Source organism: Hyperolius riggenbachi, unplaced genomic scaffold (genome assembly GCF_040937935.1).
Source record: "Hyperolius riggenbachi isolate aHypRig1 unplaced genomic scaffold, aHypRig1.pri scaffold_208, whole genome shotgun sequence".
NCBI lineage: Eukaryota > Metazoa > Chordata > Amphibia > Anura > Hyperoliidae > Hyperolius > Hyperolius riggenbachi.
Genome location: NW_027152419.1, coordinates 120658 through 140715, shown reverse-complemented (window position 1 = coordinate 140715; position 20058 = coordinate 120658). Strand labels below are relative to the sequence as shown.

At 42.9% G+C, this 20058-nt stretch overlaps 1 protein-coding gene across 3 annotated transcripts in view; it reads left to right on the top strand.

Annotated features, from left to right (window-relative positions):
- The window catches only part of LOC137543813 (E3 ubiquitin-protein ligase RNF31-like), a 60449-nt gene that overhangs the window by 14880 nt on the left and 25511 nt on the right, over positions 1-20058 (top strand). For 2 of the 3 annotated variants that reach the window (XM_068264894.1, XM_068264895.1), the window contains exons 4-13: positions 903-1058; positions 4392-4448; positions 6108-6156; positions 7207-7366; positions 7460-8057; positions 8142-8339; positions 9822-10070; positions 12904-13086; positions 13191-13397; positions 16271-16444. In XM_068264894.1, coding sequence (XP_068120995.1) covers positions 903-1058; positions 4392-4448; positions 6108-6156; positions 7207-7366; positions 7460-8057; positions 8142-8339; positions 9822-10070; positions 12904-13086; positions 13191-13397; positions 16271-16444 — 2031 coding nt within the window. The remainder of the gene's footprint in view (positions 1-902; positions 1059-4391; positions 4449-6107; positions 6157-7206; positions 7367-7459; positions 8058-8141; positions 8340-9821; positions 10071-12903; positions 13087-13190; positions 13398-16270; positions 16445-20058) is intronic. The other variant, XM_068264896.1, reaches the window with a different exon arrangement.

The window sequence follows — 20058 nt, the reverse complement described above, 5'->3', positions numbered from 1 at the left end:
ACAAAAATAAATATTTGTAAAAACATACGTTGGGGGAGCAAAAGGAGGGGGGGGATTCACTTGTGTGCTGAGTTGTGCGGCCCTGCATTGAGCTCTTAAAGCTGCAGTGGCCATTTTTGTGAAAAATAGCCTGGTCTTTAGGGGGGGTAAAGCCTGTGGTCCTGAAGAGGTTAAGACGCTTTGCATCTCAGTTTCAATTCCTAGTAAACAATCATTTCTAACTGCATCGTATACTCTTAGGCGGGGAGCACACTTGCATTGATGATTTCACTGGCGCTTCCGGGAGTTTGTGGTGCTCTTCGTTTGCGATTTTTTCCTACTTACTTTTTTCATCATTGAGTCACAATTTTTCAGATTACAGACTCAACTTATCTGTCATAATTGTCAATATTTTGTCCCCAAATTTTTGGATACAGGGGCAGTCCCAGGTCATATGCTCAAATGTGCCCAGGCTTTGCCCACACCTCCATCAAATATCACTTACACCTCTCGAAAACTTAGAGATTTAAACAGGAGTATAATATCTGATGAAACCAGCGCAGATGAATCAGCTTATCTCGAGAGTTTGAGATATCTCACCATCCCGCAGCTTTTGAATTTTGAGTCGTGAAATGCCCCAACCATTGGTTACTAAGGGCATCCATCACAAATAATGTGATTTAGGAGAGGGCTGCCCAAACTGTGTCTTTAGGAACAAAAAAAATGGCTTTAGCACATTAATTGGACAGAAAACCTTAACAATATTACTTTACCTTTAAAGGTAAAATTATTTTAATTTATTTCATTTGTTGTGTTTTTAATTTAATAAACCACCTTTCTGTTCTGTCAGTCCTTGTATTTGCATATCTGTTCTTGTGTCATGAATTGTTGGTAACTCCTGATTTTTCCTTCTGCCTGTCTAGGGTGGTCGCCATGTGCTGTCACTATATGGATACACACATTCTCTTCCAGATGGACTTAGCTTTCCAGAATCTATGCAAGAGCCTGACAGTGCAAACGTTGCAGCTGTAACTGCTGATGTCATTATCCTTTATCGGGAGCTCAACCTTCTAGTCTCTGTGAGTATTGTGTATTAGTTAGGTGGGTACTTGTGTATTAGCCTGCCTACCTCATAATCCGCATGAATGCCTATTAATCAGAAGATCTAGTATTAGCCATCAAAGAATTGAGATTAGTGTTAGGCATATGAGAGGTGAAGTTGATGTTAGGTATAGGAGAGATGAGGTTAGTATTAGGAATTGGAGAGATGAGGTTAGTATTAGGAATTGGAGAGATGATGTTAGTTTTAGGCATTGGAGAGAGGAGGTTAGTAGGTCAGTTAGTTAGGCAGAGGAGATAGGAGGACAGTGTTTGGCACAGGAGAGGGTAGTGTTAGGCATTGGAGAGATGAGGTAAGTATTAGGCATTGGAGAGATAAGGTTAGTATTAGGAATTGGAGGGATGAGGTTAGTAAGGCATTGGAGAGAGGAGGTTGGTATTAGGAATTGGAGAGATGAGGTAAGTGTTAGGCAGTGGAGATAGGAAGACAGTGTTTGGCACAGGAGAAGGTAGTGTTAGGCATAGGAGAGATGAGGTTAGTGTTAGGCATAGGAGAGATGAGGTTAGTGTTAGGCGTTGGAGAGATGAGGTTAGTGTTAGGCGTTGGAGAGATGAGGTTAGTGTTAGGCGTTGGAGAGATGAGGTTAGTGTTAGGCGTTGGAGAGATGAGGTTAGTGTTTGGCGTTGGAGAGATGAGGTTAGTGTTAGGCATTGGAGAGATGAGGTTAGTATTAGGCATTAGAGAGATGTTAGTATTAGGCATTGGAGAGATGAGGTTAGGGTTAGGCAGAGGAGATAGGAGGTTAGTGTTTGGCTCAGGAGAGGGTAGTGTTTGGCGTTGGAGAGATGAGGTTAGTGTTAGGCGTTGGAGAGATGAGGTTAGTGTTAGGCGTTGGAGAGATGAGGTTAGTGTTAGGCGTTGGAGAGATGAGGTTAGTGTTAGGTGTTGGAGAGATGAGGTTAGTGTTAGGCGTTGGAGAGATGAGGTTAGTGTTAGGCGTTGGAGAGATGAGGTTAGTGTTAGGCGTTGGAGAGATGAGGTTAGTGTTAAGCGTTGGAGAGATGAGGTTAGTATTAGGCATTGGAGAGATGAGGTTAGTATTAGGCATTAGAGAGATGTTAGTATTAGGCATTGGAGAGATGAGGTTAGGGTTAGGCAGAGGAGATAGGTTAGTGTTTGGCACAGGAGAGGGTAGTGTTAGGCGTTGGAGAGATGAGGTTAGTGTCAGGCGTTGGAGAGATGAGGTTAGTGTCAGGCGTTGGAGAGATGAGGTTAGTGTTAGGTGTTGGAGAGATGAGGTTAGTGTTAGGCGTTGGAGAGATGAGGTTAGTGTTAGGCGTTGGAGAGATGAGGTTAGTGTTAGGCGTTGGAGAGATGAGGTTAGTGTTAGGCGTTGGAGAGATGAGGTTAGTGTTAGGCGTTGGAGAGATGAGGTTAGTGTTAGGCGTTGGAGAGATGAGGTTAGTGTTAGGCGTTGGAGAGATGAGGTTAGTGTTAGGCGTTGGAGAGATGAGGTTAGTGTTAGGCGTTGGAGAGATGAGGTTAGTGTTAGGCGTTGGAGAGATGAGGTTAGTGTTAGGCATTGGAGAGATGAGGTTAGTGTTAGGCGTTGGAGAGATGAGGTTAGTGTTAAGCGTTGGAGAGATGAGGTTAGTGTTAGGCATTGGAGAGAGGAGGTTAGTATTAGGAATTGGAGAGAGGAGGTAAGTATTAGGAATTGGAGAGATGAGGTAAGTGTATGGCACAGGAGAGTGTAGTGTTTGTCATAGGAGTGGAGAGGGGAGCGTAGTGTTGGGCATAGGAGAAAGGAGGTTAGTGTAAGTATTTGGAAAGGAAAGGTTAATGTCAGGCATCGGAGAGGTTAATGTTGGGCATCAGAGTGGAGAGGTTAGTGTTAGGCAGAGGAGAAGGGGGGGTTAGTGTTGGACAGGTGGCAACATGTTTAGTACTGGTAGGTTATCGCAGCAGAATGTTTGTTTGCTGAAAGATCTAATGCCAGTAAAAAAGGTCTCTGGTATCCCAGAATGCTCAGGAAGGGGGTGTAAAATTCTGCATAATAAAAAGCCTAGGCTAAGCCTCAGTGGGACGGTGGGCTACACACCAATATAGCTAACGGAAGTGTTTCTGATGTTGAAATATATTTGCTGGACTGGAAATCCAGTGATGTCCCCTTAATTGTCATGTACCAGCTCAATGCAGAGGCCATAGAGCAGTCAGGTGGGTTAAAATCTGGACTGCAGACAAATCACTACCTGTTCTTAGCAGTCTTTCTGGAAGCTCTGTACTCACTCAGGAAATGTCACTCAGCCTGTTATTCCATATATGGGTTGTGGGGAGAACGCACAGGAGGAGCCATGTTTTAGTGTCATATAAAACTGTACCACTAACTATGTTCTACGACAGCTATACTCACGGCTGGATTTCTGGAAAGGCCCTATAGGCCTGGGCCTTGAGCAGCTGCTGCCCAAGAGGGCTGCTGGACACGGAAAAGATATTGCTGCATATGGAAAAAGAAGCTGCTAATAGAGAGGGGAAGCTGCAATGAGAATGAACACACGGTAGGGGGCAGCTTTTTGTACCTATTTGCTAGACATGGAAGAGGGGGCTGCTACACGTGGAAAAGTCGCAAGAAGAAGAAGTTGGCCTAGGGGTGGAAATAGCATAAATTTGGCCACGTCTATACTCCTGCTATATTTTCAAATAAGGTGATTACAAACTATCATGTTGGGTGACTAAAATATAATGAATGTATACGGTTTTAACGTGGACATTAGCGATACAATTTGCCAAATGATAGTTCTTTTCTGATCATTCGTATCATCGATCTGAAACAATCGTTCAGGACCACGAACTGACGAATATCTCCTAATCAAACCCATCAGATTGGCGCGATTGATCCAAAAAAACTATTTCATTAATCCGATCGGATTTGTTAGATTTTTGTCCATTAGTGGACCGAACGGATCATTTTCAATCGATAAACCAATGATTGGAAAGAATGATCGCTTTGCCGAATTGTATCGTTCATGAAGAACAGCAGGTTTGGAAGCCTACAGTTTATTACTGGAATTATTACAGTGCTTTGCATAACTTTACTGGCACATTTACCATTTAAATTCAAGATACAGTAAGGATTTTTGTTGCCAATAGTTGATTTTCTTTACCAGAATGTACTAAATATTAGATTAAAAACTGTACATCATAACTGCATGATAAACAATGTTGCAAATAGTGCTATTACGCAAAGAATAAAAAAACTGTGTCACCATGGTGCATGTTAAATGAAAAATGATTCTGTTGACATAAAATCACTAAAATGCTGATGTACCTTTGCAATGAATTTCCCTTGCAGAATTCACACCCACATCAAGAAGAAGCTGTACGAGACCTGGGAGCAAAACTGCCACAGGTGAGATATAGGGCAGGAATAAAGCTAAAATTGTGGTAAATAATGGGAAACTCAAGTACAAGTAAAAGTACAAGTAAACAAAATTGTTTCCACTTTCATCATCCCTTACTTGTCAGTGCAATGTGTTTACATAGTTTTGATATTTTCTGTTTTGTGATAGACTGCATGAGGTGAATTTTTGTAAAAAATCCTTGGAAAAGTCATTTTCAGTGGCCAAAGTTGAAAAAAAAAAATACTTTACCACTTAATAAAGTTATGCAGTTCACCTACCTTTTCCTCTTTACAACCCCAGTGGAAGCCACTATCATAGTAGATCTAATATCATAGGTCCCAATGACAGTCCATGCTGCATGTTCTGCCCTTTTGCGATATCCTGCTGTCACAATTGCCTGACATCACTTGACTGACAGCTTATGCCACCTGGAAAGCTGCATGGTCACTTAATGATTTCATTTTAAAGTTTGCATCAGACTGTCACAGCTACTGCTTAGAATGCACATTCTGCCTTGTTAAGCTGAAAAAGAAGCAGAAATAATGACCCTTTGAACTTTCCTGCAGTAAAACCATATTGTCTGCCTTTTCCTTCACAAATAACAGGCTTTTGGCTTTCCTTTACTTTTCAGGGGACTTATTTCACAAGCTGTTCCACAATCTTTTTTTGCATGGATTACCTTCTTTTACTCTTCCTGTACTGGAAAACAGAAAAGGACTTCAGACAATTAGAACTAGCACTATATGTACCTATGGTTATCTCATCATGGGGTTGATTCACTAAAGAATATTAATCTTAACATATGCAAATAGTGCGTGTTAAGATAACCGACATTTATGCAATTAACATAGCGACTTGCGCAAATTTTTGTAAGTCAATAAGTACGTTGCATGAATGTCTGTAATCTTAACGTGCACTATCTGCACAAACTAAAATTAATGGTCTTTAGTGAATCAAACCATGTCACATGTCACTTCAGGAATGCTTTAAGAAATGATCTGCTATTAGGTGGCAAAACATTGCAAACCTTCCCTGAATCATCTTAGATCATACTGCAGAAAGGATTTAAAAGTTAGTCAAAGGTAGCCATTCTGTTAGTTAGACGCACGCATAAGAAATCAAAAAAACTGAATTTATCACAAAATGTTACCTCCACAGATGTATTCACTTAAATTAGATGTCACATCTGCTTTTTCACTACATTTTCAGTAGTCCTTGGTATGTCCCATGTGAGGATTGCAGTGTTATTATTGAACAGCACTTCACTGCTCTACAGCCTTGGAAAACCGTAGCAAGTCAAGTTTATTGTGCCCCGTTTTGTAGGACAGTAGGCGTATGCCAATGGTACAGGAATTCAGGTTTATTGATCAGTTGAAGATGTGTCCTACCTAGAAGATCACACGATTTTTCCATCGATAGCTTAGGTTTTGTAAATAATTTTTACGTTAAGACATGGTAATTTAAAATGTTTTGTGTTTGTCCAATAATACTATCTGTCTCCAATTAGATTTAAATGAGGTCTGGTAACTTATTAGGATATTTTCAGGCAGAAATGTATTGTGCATAATTATTCTCTGTATTTTGAATACACAAAAGATTGCAGAAGGAATGTTTTAAAACACAGCTATCTTCTTTAAAATGCTTTGTATTGTTTTCTGCCCTTCTAGCAGTCCTTGGTTACAGATTCCATTCCCATCTCACAACCTCACAAGTCAGGTAAAAAAGATACTTATTTACAGTGAATTTATAGTTAAAAATATCTAGTTAAAGAATAATGCATTTCTGCAGACTTTTTTAGTTAGCGGTGGCTGGATCGTGTACTGGTTAAGTAAGGGCTCTGCCTCTGACACACGAGACCAGGGTTCAAATCTCTGCTTTTCCTGTTCAGTAAGCCTGCACCTATACAGTGAGGAGACCTTGGGCAAGACTCCCTCACTCAACTTCCTTTAAAGCGAGCCCTACTGGCTGAAGCTCTTGTGCTTTGAGTCCACCAGGTGGAAAGCGCAATATACATGTGTCTTGTCTTTAGTTTCATTCTTCCCTTTCTCTTTAATTAAACTACCCACCAAGACCTCCATTACACTCAATGTTTGAGATCACGCTATTCCCACTCTGCATTGCACTTTAGCGTTTATTGCACTTTACTGGTTCTGCCCCTCCATAAGTCCCCTGCGCTGTGTCCCAGAACCTCCCATGCTGATCTAGCATCGTCCCCCCCCCCCCCCCCCCACCTAGACTGGAAGGGGATGATCACTGGCTGTAATAGCCACTCCTCTTTGGAATGACACAAGTGGCATGCCCCCACTCAGAAGTAACAGTAGAATGCTGGGCTGTAGCAATCATTTTGCAGCCTGGCTCCCAAGGCTGACAGAGACCTCAGTGTCACTACTTTGCTATTACATTGCAATTCTGCATCAGCATAACTGGGTTTTGTGGGTGGGGATATCATGCTGAGTGTTAGTGAGCATGTGAGGGTAGTAGGAATAGAAAATGAATACAGCTAGGCTGTAAGATACATTTTTATTGGTGTCACTTATTGCCTGCCCCTATTGTTACCAGTAAAGCAGTGGAGATCCCAAAAGAATGAGTGACGCCGTACCCTCTAATGGAGGATGTAGACAGCATGAACAACCCGACATGTTAAAACCTCTAACTACTCTATTTAAAACTAACACGAGTGATTTGAGCACTGTAATGCATTCATGTGTCAGATTACTTATGCTGCAAACAAAGCTATTGATTAGTTAATAATTTGTATTTCAAAAGGTGCCTCAGCTGGATGTAGCCTCTGTGGTATGAAGAATAATTGCATATTATGCTCTTCCTGTAATGAAACCCTCTGTGTGGCGTGTGATCAGAGAGTACACAGTCACCCCAACAGATCAAATCACCGGCGTTCACCGTGCACCATATCTACTACTCTCAGGTACTGTTTTCTTGCATGTTTGTCATTTTGCCTTTAGCTTAGTTATTTAAGATTGGCATGATATTATCTTGTTGGTTTTGTTTTTCCTTCAAGGCCCAAGGAGGAGGAGTTTATTTCCCACGTGTCTTCTCGTCCTCCCTGGTCATGCATGACTTGTCACACATTAAACAGAGGAGGCTCAGTATTATGCATGACATGTGAACGTCCCCGAGGGTGTAACAGCCAAATGTCTAGCATGGTATCAGACAGCTCCATACAGAAAGACATGTGGGAGTGCCAAGCATGCACCTTACAGAACCCCTCTTCTGCTGTACTCTGTGCAGTTTGTGACAGACCTCGATTAGCCCGAAAACCATCAAGAGAAATGCCTGAGCCCAGTACATCATCATTACCTTGGAAAACTGGCATAGAAACTAAAGATCACTACAAAACAATGCCAAGCCCTAGGAATACAAACTCACTGCTGTCGGAGAGCAAAACAGCAACACCGGTTGCACTTGGTGATAAATTGCATAGCATGGACCCAACTAACCTAAAGTCAGAGGTATACCCATCAGGAGATAGCCGTGCTTTACCAGTTAAGGACATCTTCAGCAGTGACTTTGACCTCTCTTTAAAAACCAGCTTGGCAGTTTGTGACGAATCTGCAAGAGAAAGCACTGAAAATGAAGAAAAACTGAGAAGATTGGAGGTAACAGTGTTGTGTGTATCCCAATTATATGGTATGTTATTATGTTCAGTAGAATGTATTTAACTACTGTCACATTATCTCTAGAGTTGGCAGTGCCCCCACTGCACCTTCTGCAATACACATAGTGGACATGTCTGTGAGATGTGTGCCCGCACCAGTGAAGTGGTTATTCCTGCTGGAGGGAAGAGCACTTTGGACTCACAGAGTCAATCTCAAAACCAGGAGTTGATGAGACAGAAGCAGCTGAAGGAGAGTGGAGCTAAATTAGTGGCCTTGATTAAGGTAGGTGTTAATCACTATGCTACACATCCTGAATTGCCTATTTATAACACTGACTGATGATTAGTTAATCACTTAGACCTAGTGCACACCGGAGCGTTTCCGCTGCGGTTTGCGATCTGCTTGCGGGTGCGGATCCGCTAGGGTAACGTATTTCAATGGGCTGGTGCACACCAGAGCGGGGGGCGTTTTGCAGAAACGCATACTCCCGGGCTGCTGCAGATTTTGGATTGCGGATGCGTTTCTGCCTCAATGTTAAGTATAGGAAAAACGCAAACCGCTCTGAAAAACGGCACTTCAGAGCGGTTTGCCAGGCGTTTTTTGTTACAGTAGCTGTTCAGTAACAGCTTTACTGTAACAATACATGAAATCTACTACACCAAAACCGCAAAACGCTAGCTGAAACGCTGCAGAAAAAGAAGAAAAAGCGTTTCAAAATCTGCTAGCATTTTGCGGATCTGCTAGCGGTTTTTGGTGTGCACCAGGCCTTACAGAACATTTAATACTCCCTATAAGTGTTAGTGGATGACTGGCTTTAGATATGTAAGGAAAGGGACCAAGACTGAACATTGTGACGTAAATTGCCTTTCACAACCTGAAATCTGAGTGGGATCAAGTGAGTGATCAGTAGATTGCAGGTTAAAGTGAACCAAACTCTTGCACAGTAAACAATGAAAAGTCTTTATTCCACATACACAGTAGTTGCTGAAGAAATCCACTGCTCTGTGATGTTTACCCAGATCAAAGTTTCTAATTAGTTCTGATCAGCAGTGGTGAATAGACTGCAGGAGCAAGCAGCTCTCTCTCCATACAGTAAACACAGAGCCTTAACCCATTCAGTGCTCCCTGCAAAGTGAAACCATGTTCTAAACTATTTTTTCAAGGATTTTCCATAGTGAAGAAATGTTTTTGTCCATAAAAGTTATCATGCTAATCTTTTTGAGCAGAGAGGAAGTTCTGAGTTTAGATTCACTTCAAGCAATTATTGGCTCATGTGGCTAGGTGTAGACAGAATTTGGACAGTAAGGGCTTGATTCACAAAAGAGTGCTAACTGTTAGCACAGCTGCTTTCGCGCGAATTTTCGAATTGCGCGCAATCGCGAATTTTCACGCTAAACGATAACGTTTTCGCGCGCAAACGATATAGATTTTGTGGTAAAAATTACGTTTGCGCGCGAAAACATTATCGTTTCGTGCGAAAATTCGCGATCACGCGCAATGCCAAAAACGGCCGTGCTAACAGTTAGCACTCTTTTGTGAATCAAGCCCCATAATTATTGAATGGAGTGATGAATCAAATAGTCTGTGGTTCAACTCTCCACCATGTTCCTTATATAAAATATCAGTTCTTTGCTGATCTAACCTTTGTATAAATCCTTCACATCACCCCAGAAAAAAGTCTGAAACTGAATATTTTACATTTAGGCTAGACTTGGTGTTTAATTTGCTTCTGTTCATGTCAATATTTTTTCCTGTGACCAACAGGAAGGGGAGGCAAATGGTGTTTCCCCTGAAGAGGTGTACAGCGCAGTTCGATATTCTGGGACTGAGGTGCCCTTACAGTGGCTGCAGACAGAACTCCCTTATGTCCTGGAACGAGTGATTGATGCAGCACAGAAAGTGGCGTCTGACCTGGGAGCTTTCACAGCAGAGGAAGCACGTAGTGCGTGGGTGGCAAGTGGTGGCGACCTGGAGGATGCTGTGCATTTATGTATTATTCAACGAAGGAATAAGGTATTATGAAGAAGATTGTTTTTGATTTTCGTTTTTCATTATAAAATAAGCCTGCCTCAGAATGCTCTATTTCTCCTTCTCCACAATGCTAGCTCTCACTACAATTCCTGAGCATACCATTCAGACTCCTGCATCAGACCACTGTGCATCCACAGACCCCCAACCATTGTACATAAATGTCTATACGTATTCCTTTTCCCCTCCACAACACTTGGCACTATATTGGTTTTAATTGTAAAGTCCCTGAAACTTGGTCTGCCTCAAAACCTGATTTTTGCACACAATGTTTTTCTGGCTCTGTGTAACAACTTATTTTCATCTGTGCATAGGCCTAAAGTCAAGTGAAATACTTTAAAGGACAACTGAAGTGAGAAGAATATAAAGGCTGCCATATTTATTTCCTTTTAAACAATACAAGTTGCCTGGGATTCCTGCTGATCTCTTTGGATGCAGTAGTGTCTGCATCCCACATCTGAAACATGCATGCAGCTAATCTTGTCAGATCTGACAATGTCAGAAACACCCGATCTACTGCATGCTTTTTCGGGGTCACGACGCTGAATTCACAGCTTGGTGCCCTGGGGAGGGGGGGGGGGGGTGCAGACAGTGGGTACATAGGGGGACACAGAGGCATGTAATGCCGCAGGGAACATGCCTCTTTCCCATCTGCTCCCCATGCGCAGCCTCGGTTACACTTTAAAAAGGAAATCAATATGGCAGCCTCCGTATCCCTTTTACTTCAGTTGTCCTTTAAAGAGAGTCTGAAGCGAGAATAGATCTCGCTTCAGACCTCATAGCTAGCAGGGGCATGTGTGCCCCTGCTAAAACGCCGCTATCCCGCGGCTTAACGGGGGTCCCTGTCCCCCCAAATCCCCTCCGTAATGCGGGGGAGTGCTTCCGCATTGGGGCAGGGCTAACCGCCGCAGCCCTGACCCACGCGCGTCTGTCAGCGCGTATCTCCGCCTCTCCCCCGCCCCTCTCAGTCTTCCTTCACTGAGAGGGGCGGGGGAGAGGCGGCGATGCGCGTCTGATAGACGCGCTGTGAGGCAGGGCTGCAGCCGTTAGCCCTGCCTCTAGGAAGGGCTAATCTGCGACCAAGAAGACGACCAAGGTTTGCAGGGGGTGGGTTGGGGGGGTCAGGGACCCTCGTTCAGCCGCGGGATAGCGGCGTTTTAGCAGGGGCACACATGCCCCTGCTATATATGAGAGCTGAAGCGAGATTTAGTCTCGCTTCAGTGTCTCTTTAAAGAGAACCCGAGGTGAGTTTGAAGAATATTACCTGCATACAGAGGCTGGATCTGCCTATACAGCCCAGCCTCTGCTGCTATCCCAAACCCCCCTAAGGTCCCCCTGCACTCTGCAATCCCTCATAAATCACAGCCACGCTGCTGACAAACAGCTTGTCAGAGCTGGCTGTGTTTATCTCTATAGTGTCAGTCTGCTGCTCTCCCCGCCTCCTGCAGAACTCCAGTCCCCACCTGCATCCCTTCCCTCCCTGCTGATTGGAGGGAAGGGACGGGGGCAGGGACCAGAGCTATGCAGGAGGCGGGGGAGCAGCAGAGACTGACACTACAGATGTAAACACAGCCTCACAGCACGGCTGTGATTTATGAGGGATTGCAGAGGGCAGGGGGACCTTAGTGGGGTTTGGGATAGCAACAGAGGCTGCGCTGTATAGGCAGATCCAGCCTCAGTATGCAGATAACATTCTTTAAATACACCTCGGGTTCTCTTTAAGGGCTTTTTTCCACTGCACCCAATTTTTTTATTGCAATCCCATTTTGACAATTGCAATGACCGTTGAGATCACTTTGCTTTGAGTATATATGCTGTTCATGACCCTGCTATACTAGTCAGTAGAAATTTGTACTCAAACTAAAGACAAGTAACCATGTACACTAGCAACTGAAGTCCGGTTCATACATAAAGGATGTTGAACTGTACCTGGCCAGTGAATCTGCACTGGGCTTTGCGGTAGCAAAGACTGAAGGCCACAATTTTCTCAGACATTCCTGTCTGTATCCCAGCCTACTGCAGTTTGTAGATGCAGACAAAGGCGCCAGAAGAATAAAATGTTCTAAAAATGGTAAAAACGAGAGGAGCCAGTGGTGGACTTACCTCCTCCAAGCAAACACACACGAGTGTTGTGTATATTCAAAACCACAAAGATTGTTTTCGCAGACAGAGGTTACTGAGCTTTGTACCAGACCTGTTTGAGTTTTATGCTCCTTTTCTATTGCCTGATGAAGTGGGAGATGCCTGCGAAACGGGCTGCATTTGCACTTTCTGGAATAAATAAATCTTTGTTGTTTTGAATATACACAATACACGTGTGTGCGCTTGGAGGAGGTAAGTCCACCACTGCCTCCTCTCGTTTTTAACATTTTTAGAACATTTTATTCTTCTGGCGCCATTGTCTGCATATACTGTACAGTTCCTGAGTCCACCCTTGGTGGAGAGGTGTTGCCCTTACTTCCTATCTACAGAGAGCAACTTCTTAATCCTGAGTGGGGACAGGTCTAATCTCCCCACTTGCTGATATAGTGGTTACCTGGAAAGTAACCCACATTTGTGAGTATAAATATGTACTTACCTGTCCTATCCATTTACCAGCACATACTACACTATATTGGGCTCTCCGTGTCTCCTATTTGTGTTCTTACTGCAGTTTGATCAGTGTGATGATTTAGAGGCAATACGTTTTTAAAATGGGATTTTAGCTGCAGTACCTTTTTTTTTTTTTTGGCTGGAAAAATATGGCAGTGTGTAGATGTTTTGGTAACTAAGTTTTCAGACTGTATGTGTGGAAGTCTAATCTCCATCCATTTGGCAGGTGGAAGAGCTATGTGCTATGGGATTTCAAGACATAGATAGGGTTGTTGCTGCCCTTTTTGAAGGTGCTGGAGATGTTGGAAGAGCACTCTGCGTATTACAAAGATGCCTTTTGGAGCCTTTTATGAGGCGAGTATGGGAAGATGTAGATGTTCCCTTGCAGCTGGATTCAGCAGACAGACAGGTAAATCTACAATAACTGTAACACTAACCTGTTGCCCACATAAAGTGTAGGGCACAGCCCATTCATTGAATGGAATAGTATATTGTATGTTTGTGTTTCCACAGGCACTTCTCCGCAGATTGCTAGCAGAGCACTCTCTACATAGCTGGGGCCGAGCTGAGCTGGCTTTATCCCTGCTTCTGGAAGGGGAAAATCGTTATAATGTACAGGATGTTGTTGAAGCTGTGAAAGAGTCACAGGACCGAGACTTTATAAAGAGAATGCTCACCCAGGAGTGTGCTGTCTGTGGATGGGAGCTTCCCCGCAACAAGGTGAGTACTCCTCCACACACTCCCATAACCTATTGCCACCTGTCACTCCTTTACTACGATACAATATTATAGACAGGAGACCATTAACACCACATAAAATCACGTCTCAGTGTAGACCATTGTCAAGCTCAAGTACAAATTGGGTCGACATGTAACCCTGGGACCAAGTCACAGGCCAACTTCAATGTCTAGTGGCAACCTCCCTCCCCTGTTAAGTTCCCAGGTGTCTAGTGCTCCCCTTCCATCACCTATACAGTTCCTTGGTGTCTAGAGGCCTCTTGCCTCTTTTCTACCGTTCCCTGGTGTCTAATGCCTTCATCCTCCCCTATACAGTTTCCTGGCATCTAATGACCCCCTTCCTCCCTTAAACAGCTCCCTGGTTTCTAGTGGCCCCCCTCCCACCCCTAAACAATTCCCCAGTGTCTAGTGCTCTCTCTCCCTCCTCCCCCCCCCCCCAATATGGCTTCCTTGGTGATCTAGGGCTTTGCCTCTAATATAGCTTCCCTGGTGGTCTAGAGTGGGCCAAACATGATGCAAAGATGCAAAGTGGGGAAATCACTTGTGGACCTGCAGCCAGAGTTTAACATGTATAGTATAGACCAGGGATCAGGAACCTTTTTGGCGAGAGGGCTATAAACGCCACATATTTTAAAATGCATTTCCCTGAGAGCCATACAATATGTTTCAAACTGGGACAGTGTGCATGCGCAGGAGAGGGCTTTCCCTGTTGCCATGGAGATGTGTATACAGTTGATTCGCCCGGCAGCAGAAGTGTCACACACGTCTTCAGCTTCTCTTGGATTTCAGCAACATCAGCAATTTCCCCGAGAGCCAGGCTGGAGAAATACCGATTAACAGCTTGTACATTTAGCTAGCTTTGATTCACTTTGTAGGACAAGATCCCCGCACTTTAGCCCAATAGGCTGCCTGTTAAATGACTTTGTAGAATGAGTATCTCGTTCTACAAAGTCACTGGACTTGACAGGGTCCAGGGTGGGACAATTGGACCGGCTGTTAGTTGGGGGGGGGGGGGGGAAGGAGCGAGTAAGTTCGTAGTACCTGTTACAGCAGTAGAGTGCCTACTTTGAAAATTTTACTTGTGCTGTCACACTAAGTTACGCTGCTTGAGCAGTGTAGCTTAGTGAATCAACCCCTAACTGTGAGCCAGGTGTAGCCATCAAAAGAGCCAAATCTGGCTTCCGAATCATAGGTTTCCTACCCTTGGTATAGACAACTTATTTTGACTAGGGTTTGAAAAGATATTTTATTTTGATTAAGGTATGAAAATTAACTCTTGTGATAAAAATCAGCTGAAAAGTGTATTAAACCAGGGCCCAGATACCATGGTAGTAAAATAAGTACCATTCACATTTTTTGCAACTGAGCTAGTTAAATAAAAATTAATTGAATTCAAAGAGAGAAACAGAAATATGGAGACTACCATCTATGTTCAAATAGTGTTCCCCGACTGCTCCGCTCGTCTGTTTAGATTCAGTAGTGTCTGACTAACGCCTGAATCCAGCATGCTGCCGCTAGAGTGAAACTTGCATCTAATCTTCATCCTTGTTCTGGGCTGTGGCTGGAAGTATTAGATGCAGAGGATTAGCAGGACAGCCAGGCAACTGGCATTTGAAATATAGCAGATTTCATAGTCCTCGTACTATGGCACTCCTGATTATCAGATGTCACAAGTTATTTTTCTTCAACCCAGGTATAATATAACCAAAGTTTCTGTATAATCTCTAATTTCATAAGGTAGTTTATATAAAAAGTGATAATGTTTCACTGAAATACACATTGGGTGAATAGTGCAAGGTGTTTTGAGCCTTTCCATTTTAATGCTTGTTTTTAAGTCCAACCATCCAAGAGCTAAAACCCCATAATGGACACTTTGTGGATAAATATATTAGCAAGTGAAAGCTTGTAGGACATCATCTCCTCTATGTTGGAACATAATATTCACATTCTAGGATGTGTCTCTACAGGTAGTCCCCGGTTAACGAACGAGATAGGGACTGTAGGTTCGTTCTTAACCTGAATCTGTTCTTAAGTCGGAACACTGTGCCATCACTGTCCCCTGTACTTCCTCTGTGCCTCCAGTGCCCCCCTCTGTGCCACATCTGCCCTCTGTACGTGCTTATACAAGTTTAAAAGCCATTTTTTCTTTGAATTTTTTAAAATCGATTTTCTCAAAAACTACAAGTCCAATTTGAAAAATTTTTTTTGGGGGGGGGCTTGTTCCCATGGAAAAACTGAATCCATGCCGTTCGTAAGTCGGGGACTACCTGTACTATGTCTTAAAAGCATGTGAGTCTATCTGCTTATTAATTGCAATTATGAACACAATGCTGTACACTCTTCCTAGTAACATGTTCGATTACAGGTTCCATGTACTGTTAAAATATTTTACTTGGAGGTACCGGTACATTTTATTTGTCAAGGTGTTTGCAGCGTGACCATTTGCCACAAGCATTCAGACAGTCTTGTCTTCAGATTTTCAGGGTACTAGTGTAATATAGAGCAACCAGGAAACACCATTTTGGGTGACTGCTTAGTGCAGTGGTTGTGTGCTCGTGCAAATGTGCATAATTACAGTCACTGATTTGTATATAGGATAAATTCAGAATCATATTGGCTGCTCTGGCCATCAAAACCATACACTTTGAAAAATAAGATCCGAAGGTCTTTTTTTTTTTTAGCGTTGCAAATAAAATAACATTATTATAAAGCTGGAGGCATCCTTACCATAATGCTCAGAAGGTTATGGCTTTTGAATACAATAGAAGCAATTTTCTGTGATCTGAATATCCATGCTGTCCTACAGAATAGGTCCAGTGACCAGACCCAGCTAACCTTCCTGCTTTCTTCTGTAGATGCGCTCTCTGACCTCGTGTGAATGTTGTATCTGCCCTGACTGTTTCCGGATGCACTTCACAGTTGCTTTGAAAGAGAAGCACATTAGAGACATGGTGTGCCCAGCATGCGAGGAGCCTGAAATCAGTGATGAGGGGGAACTCCTGCATTATTTTTCTACACTGGATATTCTGGTGAGTTTATTCAAACTGCTTTTCTTGTCCAGGTGACACCAATGCCCACATTCTGTGTGTAAAATGATTAGAATATATCTTCAACTAGGGAAGCTATCATTTAAAGCACAACTTAATCTAGAATTGAAGACCCATTGGGAAAACCTTTGTTGGGTATAGACTAGTGTTATTGCAGCTATAGCTATTTTTGCTGGATAATCTGTCATATTCTTATTAATGATTTATAAAGCGCCAACATGTTCCGTGATGCTGTACAGAGAAAGAAGCAAACATCGGGTACAAACAGTGTTGGACACAAAATATAGCCAATGGTAAATATTACAGATTTGGTAGCCATAGTAATTTCAGTGACAAATGTAACAGGATTATCAAAATGTATAGCAAATTCCAAGAAACAAAAGGATGCAAGAGCCCTGCCCTTGTATGCTTGCAATCTAAAGGCCACACTGACCAATACTGACTCTTTCACCATTACATTACAATAGCTGCATAGATGTTTTACAAGAGGGATTGGTTGGTTTTGCCATGTAAAGGTTTCATCACATGCGGAAATACAAGTAGTAACAGCTAATATCACAGCTTGCTGACTAATTTTGTGTAACAAGGGTGCACCTCTTGCTTTGCCAGTTTTGTTTTATTGATTTTGGTGGATTCTTTGCTGGTCAGTAAGAAGTGGATTAAACTAATATTTTATACTGCAATATCTTGGATTCTGCAATATCTTGGGGTTTCCAGAACTCACAGGTCACCAGTAGTGAATCAGCATCCTTTGCTATTGTCAGCAGGTACCAGGAGCAATGTAACCACATAACATAGCTGTGTCATGAGTGATTGTGGACTGTATCTTGAGGGACCACCCCTTTTCCAGCTTATACTCGTAATGTACTGCTAGTGTATGTTGAGGTGACTGCAAGTCATTGAACAAAATATAAATTCTAAAGACTGGCAAAATAGCATAGAGCCTAGTTTGTTTGTTTGTTTTTTTAGTTATGTCCCCTATCAGTGTTTTTATGCTGGCATTACACGGCTCTATTCTCAGCCATTTAGATGGCTCGATAGATAATTTCCGACACGTCCGATCTCCAGCCCGATTGTTTCGCTGCTCGATTCCGCATTGAGGACAATGTAAAAAGATAAGAAAAACGAGTGGAAGATAAGAGAATCGCCTGCGGAATCAAGCGGGGAATCAATCAAGTGCGAGAATCGAGCTGAAAAATCGAGCCGTGTATGCCCAGCATTAGACTCCTTAGTTTGTTGCAAAATTGGTGCATTATGGGAGCAAATGCCCAGAGGAAGGTTTCTAATTGGTCCATGTGGGCAATTGTTTCACGTATGCATTTTTTTTTTCACGAGTTTTGCTCCAATTTTCCTTGCACTGGTTTTGATAACTCTCCTTCACTGTTTTTTCATTTGCACACATTCCCAAAAAGCAGCTGGTTTTGAGTTTTAGGTATATTCAATCTGGGCAATCTGTAGAATCTTGTTATAGTAAACTCCGATATAGTAAACCTCTGACTATAGTAAACACAGGTCCCGACCATGTGCCTGTATGAATATGCAATGTATGACCAATTCTGATATAATAATCTACTGATCTAGTAAACTACAGCACTTGGTCAGGTCCCTTGAAGTTAACTATAAAGGGATTCGACTATACAGTAGTTTAAATGCTCTGTATACATCACAAGCATTAAGGGGTCCATACACTGGTCGATTTCAGCGATCGATTCTATAGAATTGATCGATCAGAAATCGATTCTTTCAAATCAGCAAATCGATCAATTTGCAGCCGATTTCGATCGATTTGATCTATCTTACAGGATGGAAAATCTGGGTCAATCTGCTGCTGGCAGCAGATCGATGGCCCATATAGTTGCATTGGATCTAATGGTGCATGTGCAATAATGCATTTAGATGGATTTTCAATAGATTTCATTCATTGGAAATCTGTTCATAGAGTGTGGCACACATCAGATAGATTCCTGTCAGATTTGACTTGACAGGCATCTGACAGAAATCTATCTTATGGTCGAATCTGCTGCAAATATAAGTGTATGGCCACCTTTAGCAGTTACACAGGAAGATAAGAATGTGCTGTAGTTGCTCCCTCAAAACAAATAATCACACACATTCCTGATGTAGCAATGTAAATTTTTTTTTTTGTCATTCTCTACCTGTTATTTGCACAATTGCTACCTGCTACATTTCAAATTATTTTTACTGACGAAGATGTAAAGATTTTTTTCAATTTACTTTTTTTTTTTACTGACAAACATGCGCCGTGCCAAAAAATGGTTGTGTTTATGTAACAGAACTGTCTCTGGTTACTTACACCACTCTCTCACATTGTTGTTGTTTATCTTTACTTTGTTGTCTAATCTTTACTGATATTTTACTATGTCTTAACCTAACCCTACTCTCACTCAGAACCCTCCCTCTATCCCTCTACCAATGCCTAACCCTAAGACCTCCCTCTTCCTATGCCTAACACTTCACCCCCAACCCCCTGTGGTTCATAACACTTGACCACCACCACCTCCTAACCGTAACCTACGTCCTGGGGGAGGGGGGGGGGTAAGGGGAGGGGAGTGGCCTGGCACTATTAGTGGCTACTGGCTCATCTCATGCTCTTCCTGTCCCCAGCAACTGGTAATGACAAACAACTCACTTGTCGGAGGCACTTGTGCGTTCACAACTCCGGGGCAGTGCTTCCTATATGTGGTGGGAAAGGGCGCTGGAGTTGGTGTCTGGGGGGTGGAGGGAAGTGGGACAGCGAAGGGCTGGCCTGGCACTAGCAGTGGCTACTGGCTGCAGCAGTATGAGCCGAGGGGTGGGATTAACTCGCGGCCACATCCCACCCCGGAAATTAGCAAAGTGCGCATGCGCGCAGTGCCAGTTTTGAAGCCAGCAAAGGCTGCCACTATGGCAGTTACAGATATCACGGACACAGACATTCAACAATATATTTAATACTCCGATAATCCGTAAATATATGGACGGTTGACAACACTGTTGCAGAGAAACTCTGATCCTCTGCTGGACATGTTTGAATAATGCAAGTCCGAGGATAATGCAGTGTTGCTTCCGTTTTGCAATCCACGATTGTACAGTGAGTATACCATTTCAAAAAATATTGGGTTTTCCAAGCTGTATTGCTATGGAAGAGGAAGCATGGCCGAACTGTCAGTCACCACCCTTCCAAAACAGGACAATGTAGGAGGTGTGGCCAACCCTCCACACATCCCCCTTTCCTTTCAGGTCTAGAGAGGGCTGTGGCCTTGAAAATTGGAGGAGGCATTTTACGAACAGACCAGCTTAGCCAGTCTGCTGAGAAAAGCTGTCTTGAGACTGGTGAACTACTAGGAACTATTCCAATTGACAGTTGAGGTGTTTGGGGTGCAGGGATATTATTACTTTCTCTTCTTATCACATTTTATTGAAAGGCATGTAGTGGCAGTTCCCATAAAACCCAAGTCTTCATACCAAGTAGTTGTATTTCTAGACCAGTCTCTTGCATGTCAAGACTTCCATGCACTTATCACATTTCTTATTATCACTCAATTGAAAGTGATGTTTATGTCCGGTGCTAATTTAATTAACCACGCAGGTTATCA